The 8,230-nt window shown below is 40.8% G+C and overlaps 1 protein-coding gene and 1 long non-coding RNA gene across 2 annotated transcripts; both read right to left on the bottom strand.

The window, feature by feature from the left end:
* Nucleotides 1-4,383: 4,383 nt before the first annotated feature.
* On the bottom strand, nt 4,384-4,990 carry LOC125468105. The gene is made up of 2 exons (XR_007257443.1): nt 4,771-4,990; nt 4,384-4,694 (listed from the first exon to the last, which is right to left on the bottom strand). It is a non-coding gene; the product is annotated as an uncharacterized LOC125468105 (long non-coding RNA).
* Nucleotides 4,991-5,655: 665 nt separating this feature from the next.
* Nucleotides 5,656-7,940, bottom strand: LOC103957488 (BURP domain protein RD22). Its single transcript, XM_009369652.2, has 3 exons — nt 7,781-7,940; nt 7,578-7,686; nt 5,656-6,902 (listed from the first exon to the last, which is right to left on the bottom strand). The coding sequence occupies exons 1-3, from the start codon at nt 7,817-7,819 to the stop codon at nt 5,893-5,895; spliced, it is 1,158 nt and encodes a 385-aa protein (XP_009367927.2). The 5' UTR covers nt 7,820-7,940; the 3' UTR covers nt 5,656-5,892.
* Between the last annotated feature and the right edge of the window lie 290 nt (nt 7,941-8,230).

The following is an 8,230-nucleotide window of genomic DNA, read 5'->3' as shown; positions in this document are numbered from 1 at the left end:
GCTCTTCGGTTTCAGGCCAACTTACCTTTAAAATTTTGGGGGGAAAGTATCCAAACTGCTTGTTATCTCATCAATCGTCTACCTACACCCTTTCTCTCTCATAAATCCCCATACAAATTGTTGCACAACACACCTCTAACTTATACGCACTTACGCGTTTTTGGATGCCTTAGTTATGCTACCAACCTTACACCCACCAATAAGTTTGACGTTCGTGCTCGTCGTTGTGTTTTCCCTTGTTATCCTTTTGGTCAAAAGGTTATAAGGTATATGATCTAGCCACCCATAAATTTTTTACCTCACGTGATATCATCTTCCATGAGCATATCTTCCCTTATACTCACTTACCCACTATAAACCAAACCGACATGCATGATCCTCTCATTGCTCCTCCAACACATGACATGCATGTTACTCCCATTGTTCATCCAACACATAACTACACTTCCCCCAAAACGGTGATTGTTTCCCCACACAACACGGACCCCATTTCCTCAACCAACCCTGAGCCTTCATCCCTACTTCCACCACATATTATCTTTCCTACCCTTGAGCCTTCATCTCACACTGCACCCACGTTACCTGACACCACTGCCCCACCGCCTGAACCCGTCACTTCTCATACTAAACCCATCACTTCCACTGCCTCACTTCGCCACTCTACTCGTCCCACCAAACCACCTGCTCACTTCAAAGATTATGTGGCTCATCACTCCACCTTGCTCACGCCCACGGAGTCTTCCTCGCGGTCCATGTCCAGTACGCGTCATCCACTGCATCGGTATGTTTCTTATTCATGCCTATCTCCTGGGTATCAACGTTTTGTTTCTCATATATCCCACTTGGTGGAGCCTACTACCTATAAGCAGGCTTGTCACAATCCCCACTGGGTTGCAGCGATACGAGCTGAACTCACAGCCCTCGAAGAAAATAAAACTTGGAGTTTTTTTCCTTTTCCGCCCGGACAACGACCCATCGGCTGTAAATGGGTTTTCAAACTTAAGTATTGATTTGATGGGACTCTTGAAAGCTACAAAGCACGTCTTATTGCCAAAGGTTTCACCCAACGTGAAGGTATCGACTTCAAGGAGACATTCGCACCGATGGCCAAACTTATTACCGTTCGCTGCCTCTTGACTGTGGCTGCTGTCCGCAATTGGCCTTTACATCAAATGGACGTCCACAACGCTTTTCTCCATGGCGAACTTCAAGATGAGGTCTACATGTTGCCTTCCCTGGGTTATCCTCGACAAGGGGAGAATGTCGTGTGTCGACTCCATAAATCTTTATACGACCTTAAACAGGCGTCCAGAAGTTGGTTTCGAGAGTTCTCTTCGGCAATACGTACCATCGGTTTCTGCCAATCTAAGGCAGATTACTCTTTGTTCACTCAAGTCAAGGTACTTCACTCACCATTATATTGTTATATGTTGATGACATGGTGATTACAGGCAACAATGAGGCAGAAATTAAGAACCTAAAGACTTTCCTTAGTAGTCAATTTCGAATTAAAGATCTCAGACCTCTGAAGTATTTCCTTGGAGTCGAGGTCACACGTTCGAAAGCTAGAATCACAATTTACCAACAGAAATATACACTGGACATATTGGAGGAGGCTGGATTGTTGGGTGCTAAACCCACGAAGGTTCCAATGGAGGCAGATTTGGTACTATCACCTACATGTAGCAGTTCACTTCACGAACCTGCGAAGTATAGATGCCTAGTTGGAAAGTTGATCTATTTGACCATCACTAGACCAGAAATAGCATATACTGTCAACACGTTGAGTCAGTTCATGCAAGATCCACAACGACATCATCTTGATGCAGCACATCAACTTCTTCGATACCTTAAAGGAGCTCTTGGGCAAGGTTTGATGTTTCCTTCTCAAAGTGAACTACAATTAATTGGTTATTATGACGCAAATTGGGCTCGTTGCCCTATTACACGTCGGTCAGTGACTGGTTATTGTATCTTTCTTGGAAACTCATTGGTGTCCTGGAAAAGCAAGAAGCAAGTTACAGTAACTTGTTCATCCGCAGAAGTGAAGTATCGATCTATGGCCGCAGCTACTTGTGAGTTAAGTTGGTTGCGATATTTATTGGAAGACTTGCGAGTTAAGCATCCCCAACCAGCAAGATTATTTTGTGACAACCAAGCCGCCTTACACATAGCCGCAAATCCTGTGTATCACGAACGTACAAAGCATATTGAGATCGATTACCACACTGTTCGTGAGAGGGTTCAAAAGGGAGATATTAAAACTTTCTATGTTAGAATAGGGGAGCAAGTCGCAGACTTATTTACTAAGCCACTATGTGCGCCTATTTTCCATACACATCTAGGCAAGTTGGGCGTCATTGACATCCACACTCCAACTTGAGGGGGAGTGTTAAAGGAAAAGAAATCACATGATCTGATTGAGAGCGATTGTAGCTTCTGAAATTGTCAACTCTTGGGATTGAGTAATTATAGGATGTAAATATAATTAGCTTTATTCTAGGATCTGTTTACTTAGAATAGCACGTAGGTTCTGTATAAAGTCTTACCTTATGTACCAATATTCAAATCAATGCAATATACAAATTCTTAATTCTGATGCCAGGCGATATCGCCACGCCTCCCTCGACCCAAATTCAACTCCCTGGGTGTGGAGCACCTCCTTGGCGAGCTCCGGCGAGGAGACGACGATGAGGTTGCGCTGCCCTATGAAGAGGAGGAAGCAGTCGCCGAATTTCTCGGCGAGGTCGGTGAGATTATGGTGGTTGAAGTCGTCGTCAACCTGGAGATAATTTCCAAAAACAGGTATGGGTATGGGACCAGGCGGGAGCTTGAATTTCTTGCCGTGGAGTTTTAAAAAGGCGATGGTAATGATCACGGCAACGAAGAGACCCAGAACGGTCTTTTTCAGGAAGAGGAGGTCCATTTTTGGGGAACGTTGGTGTGGTGAGTAGTTTGGTGGGTGTACGGAGCGAGATGCAGAGAGAGTTGCGGTGGGAAAGTGAACTGATTTATTGGGGGTTCAGGGTTTGCGTTTTATAGAGGAACAGTTTCGGGGCGTTAGTGGAACGGTTTTGGTGGTTTGAAAAGAAGAAAAAGAAGAAGGGAAGAAAAAGTGGTGAAACTGTGCTTGACCACACAATTGGAAAATCAGGGCAGAAATAAAAGAAGGGGGTCCAGAGAGACCCTTTTGAGAAAAGTGGGAAGAAGAAGAAGAAGAAAGAATCATGTTAGAAATTAAAAATTAAATTATTATTTTATAATAAAGATTAATAATATTTTAATAAAATTGACTAGGCTATTTAGTTTTAGGGCTAGATATGCATTTGGCCTATTACTGTTTATTGGAGTCTATCACTGTTCATTAAATGGATTAAATGAGCTGAATGTTGGCGTATTTATTTATAGGGGTGGAAAATTGCTCTTATGCACACAAGAAGTTGGTTGCCTGCCAGCTTTTTCACCCCAGGGGTTATTGTGTAATTCTGCAGCGGAGTAGCTCCTTTTTCCACCTCCGTCGTGATTGCTTGCTTTAATATTATTTCTTCCAAGCTTGGAGGTGGTGAAGTCAATCATCGACTCTAGAGAGGTCGCACAATATTTTTCTTCGGCTCTCATGGCCACCCCTTCACAATATTGGATGTTTCTTTCATTATGTCGGCTTCCAAAGACCCCGGTTTCACTGAAAATTGGTTAAGAATTTCTGCCAATTTGCTTGAACCGAAGGGGATGGACTCTGCGGTCTTGCAGGACAGGAAAGTTTCTCTGGTTGAATTTCCGGATAAGCGATAATTCATTGTTGTGCCAGGATGAATGTCCTTCTCCAAGAAGAAAAGTACTCGAGTTGGGTCTTCAAGTGTTAGATTTTCAGCTGCATCTTTGTAAGTCTTTACTTTTTCAGCTGCATCTTGCTTGTAGCCGAACATTTTGCTTTCAGTTGAATCATCCCGGTAAAGATATTGAATGTTAGTTGCAACATCTGCAACTTGGTTGTGAACGATAACTCCCCCTTTGCCAACAGTAATGAAGTCCGCGGATTTACCAACATAAATGGACAACAAGATATGTTAGCCAAACTTTTCATACGATGGTTGTTATTTTTGGGTAGCTAGCTAGTCAAAATCATTAAGGGAAAACGTAATTTATTCTACTTTTTGTAGTCAAAATGGTATTTGAGATTAATATAACTCCTCACCTTTGTCTTAATAATGAGAATTAGTAGAAGTAGTTTTTGAGTTTGTCCAATAAGGAGTTATATAAATCATAAAAACCATTTTAAGTAAAAAACTTCTCTTTTTATTTTTTTTATTTTTTTAACTCAATTACTTTATCATATGAACATGAAAAATCGAAGTCAAAAATAGATTTAGAAATCCCGAAGAATACTCTTCAAAAACCGCAACTTCATTTTAAGCAAAGGCAAATAAATTCAAAATGGAATTCTTCCAACTATACAAAGTAGAAACAAGAGCTACATGCGAACACTGCAAGAAAAAAGGGAAATAGCCACGGAGCCAGGTGATTGTTTCTGGGGTAGCTATTCCTACAAGCGTGACAAACAGTATGTCATAATTTTTTACTTTTTGGTGCGATTTTTTAACTTTTTGTCACGTAATTAGCAATCACTAGGCTAGCAACAGCCAAGCTTGTTCCGTGGTTGTTGCCTCATTTTCTTCTCGTGCGAAAGTGAAAACCTGTGTAAATCACAAGGACGATTGGTTGTGGAAATGAGTTCTTGAAGCCAATCTGAGGTTGTACATATATACTAACCGCGCTGGGCTAGTTGACTGATAGCTTTCGGCATTGGTGTGTTTGACAGGACTGGAATTCCAGTAAAGCTGAGGTGACAAAGGTAAAGCAGCATGGACTCCCACCAGTGTGAGCTGCAATTAAACTCGCACAATTAGTAAGAGATAAAGAAAATGAAATTAGCAAAAACATAAGAGCGCAAATTAACCAGTCACAGGGAGGATTCAAAATTACAGCGCTTACTTACAGTTAGAAAAGCAAAGAATCTGGAGAGAAGGAACCCCATAAAGACTCAACTTTTGCAACACAAATGAAAATTACTGAGATGAAACAAGAAAACTCAAGAGAGATATGGTAAACAATAGCATATGGGTTCAATCTTTATAGGGAAGTAAGAAGGTGGACTACCAAATTTGTTGGGATTAGGTGTAAAACATGCAGACCTTGCCATTGCCTGGTGTGAAGCTCTCATTATTTTGTCGGCCTACCTGTCAACAGAAAAACTTTGTGGGGAAACCCCGGAAAGCAAGAGCATGCAGTAGCCTGAAATTTTCTTTAATTTTGAAGCATGCAATAGTGCCCTGATTTTTTTTTAATTTGTATTTTTGTGGCAAGGTTTTTTGTGGATTTTTATTTGTACAAATGAAACTTCCCTTTGTTATGAGGTGTCCCTTGGTTTAGGATTTTAGCTTCTTGGCATTCTCTTGCTTTGATTAGATCGTAAAGAAATTGAGGTTACACTTCCTTTTAAGCACATACAAAATTCGTTAAATATCTGACATGTGATTTACACTCTCAACATACTCAACACCCTCCCTCTCCTAAGACAAAAGAGATGTAACCTGTGTATCATGCATATAGTAGCACCACAATTCAATACTGAACCAATGGACAGTTGGCACCGCAGAGTCAAAGCATATATAACTATTACTGAATGTTGTAGAGCACGTCCACTATAGCATGCTTTTGGTACAAGTCCACACGATAGCATGCCTTCATTTATGAGTTTATACATAGGTTGAAATACATAGTGACAATAAGAAGTAATCGACAGTCGATTTAATTTAAACTGTTGCCACGCAAACTATGCTAATTAAGCTGATCACATCATCATATGTAGAACTGAAGGTTTGATCAGTCAAATCATGTAGATTTCTGGTTTGGAACCCAGACAACATGATCACTGGGAAGGAAATGGCAGACCGGAACAGTTCCCGGCTTGACTTTGAGGACTTGGAAGGCCAAATGTTTAGGGTTCCAATCTGATGTGTCTGTGTGGCAGACTGCTACTGCCTTAACATTCACCCCATCAGCACCTTTAAGGGGCACCACATAAGCTCTGGTTGTTTTTGTTGTATGGCAGTAAAAAACAGCATAGGGATAGTTCTGCTTGTGACACACGACGGACTTATCCGCCGCCAACTTCTTCACTCCAGAAGCTATTGTGTACTTCTGCAGAGTGGCTCCTTTCCCGGCTTCTGTCGAAATTGCTCGAACATTTCCTCCTCCAAGCTTGGAAGTGCTAAAGTCAATCATGGACTCCAAAGAGGTAGCACAATATTTCTCCTCTCCTCTAATGGCTGGATTCTCGCACTCTTGAATCGTACCAGTGATTATATCCGCTTCCACAGAACCCGATTTCACTGAAAATTGGTTGAAGATTTCTGGCAGCTTGTTCGACGAAAATGGGATGGATTCCGCAGTTTCGCGCGGCACGAAGGTTTGTGTGTTTGAATTCGTGGTGAAGTGCAATTTCATTGTTGTTCCAGGACGCATGTCTTTCTCCAAGAAGAAAATAGCGACGTTTGGGTCTTGATGGAGTTGGGTTTCCGTGGCTGCATACTTGTATACAAAAGGGCTCTCTCCTGGTTTTACTCCAACATACACGTGCTTTCCCTTGGGCCCTGTGTTTACGGACACTCCTCCTTTGCCAACACCAACGTTGGTTCCCTTCCCGGTGTTCACCCCAACACCGCCTTTGCCTCCTACGTTCACCTTAGTGCCGCCGCCTGGCTTTCCCTTTCCAGCGTCCACATGCACTCCAGTACCCTTCCCAACATCGACATGGGTGCCTCCGGGCTTTCCTTTTCCAGCATCAACGTTGACACCACCCTTTCCTACTGCAACAGAGGTGCTCTTATCTTCTGTGAAATCTGCAAATTAGCAAACATAAATATAGAACAAGTGAGAAGAGGTAGAACATCAAAATTTTAGCTTAAAATTTGTGAGAATATTCGGATCATATATAGAAAATATGGGGATTCACTGTTAAGATCATATATCTAAAACTAAAAGTGCAGTCAAGTTTATCGGCACATATTCATAATTTTGAAGTCAAATTATATTTTTAACAACATAAGATCATATAGCTAAGTGCCATTAAGTTTATCAGCAGATACGCACAATTGTGAAGTCAAATTATTGAAGGTATTAAGAACGCATCAACCACTTGATTTCAGAAATTTCAGTTAATCACACAAGAGAAAAGTTTATAAAAAGTTGACCGATTGTTTTGAAATTGACTTCTTATATTTTGGCTTTTTTTTACACATGTGAGAAAATAAGTACATGTATACCAAGACCACAATCCAATGATCACTGAGAACATTTAAGCTATTCCATCCCTTCATCTTTTATAATACTAAATTGTTGCTATTACAATGGATTATATCACTTTTAGAGAATATTTAGATGCATTTCTTACATGTATACGATGGTTAAACTCGTCAGCGAGAGTGTCAGTAATGGTGTAAATTTTATATGTCTAAATAGAATTATTGTCTAAGGAATACACAATATATGAGCTTCTCTGAGACTCTAATACTAACCTGCGGGCTGGAGAAGTTCACTGATAGCTTTTGGCATTTTTGAGTTTGGCAAGACAGAGTTCCAGTAAAGTTGAGGTGGTAGAGCAGCATGGCATGCTACCAGTGTGAGCTGCAAATTAACAATATTTAAACCCTCATCAGCACGGAAGCAAACGCAAATCAACTGAAATCAAAAAGTAATATATCAAAATTAGAAAGCTTACAGTTAGAAAAGCAAGGATGTGAGGGAGACAGAACCCCATTGAGACTGAAAATATTGGAATAGAAAGCTAATGGATGAAGAAAGAAAGTAACTCAGAGCTAGTGAATGTGGTAACAATAGCAAATAGATTCCACATTTATAGAGGAAAATGTACCATGTACTGAAAGTTGATGGGTCCATAAGTAAGACTTCCACCTGCATGTCGACTACTCAATTACGTCAACTGCCCCAGGCTCGCTCACTTAATTTCATTGATACTTAATTTCATCGATATCGATTAGGACACGTGCAGGCCATGTAGGGACTCAAGACAATGCAGGTGCATGAGAGTGAACAAGAAACAATATGAGTTGGTTTTTTATCGCAAGATGTCTCGACACATTTAATTAAGATGATTTTATTTTAATCGAAAATCAATTAATGTAATTTTTAAACATAGGTGCTTGAATTC

This window comes from the organism of the source record quoted next, unplaced genomic scaffold (genome assembly GCF_019419815.1).
Source record: "Pyrus x bretschneideri cultivar Hongxiangsu unplaced genomic scaffold, Pyrus_bretschneideri_v1 Contig1, whole genome shotgun sequence".
NCBI lineage: Eukaryota > Viridiplantae > Streptophyta > Magnoliopsida > Rosales > Rosaceae > Pyrus > Pyrus x bretschneideri.
This window is presented reverse-complemented; position numbering and strand designations above follow the sequence as displayed.

Bases quoted from the DNA above. Each gene is read 5' to 3' on its own strand.
- LOC103957488 (XM_009369652.2), bottom strand. From the start codon at position 7,819: ATGGGGTTCTGTCTCCCTCACATCCTTGCTTTTCTAACT. The intron at 7,687-7,780 runs GTAAGCTTTCTA...GTTAATTTGCAG, and splicing joins ACATCCTTGCTTTTCTAACT to CTCACACTGGTAGCATGCCA. The intron at 6,903-7,577 runs GTTAGTATTAGA...GCTAATTTGCAG, and splicing joins TGAACTTCTCCAGCCCGCAG to ATTTCACAGAAGATAAGAGC.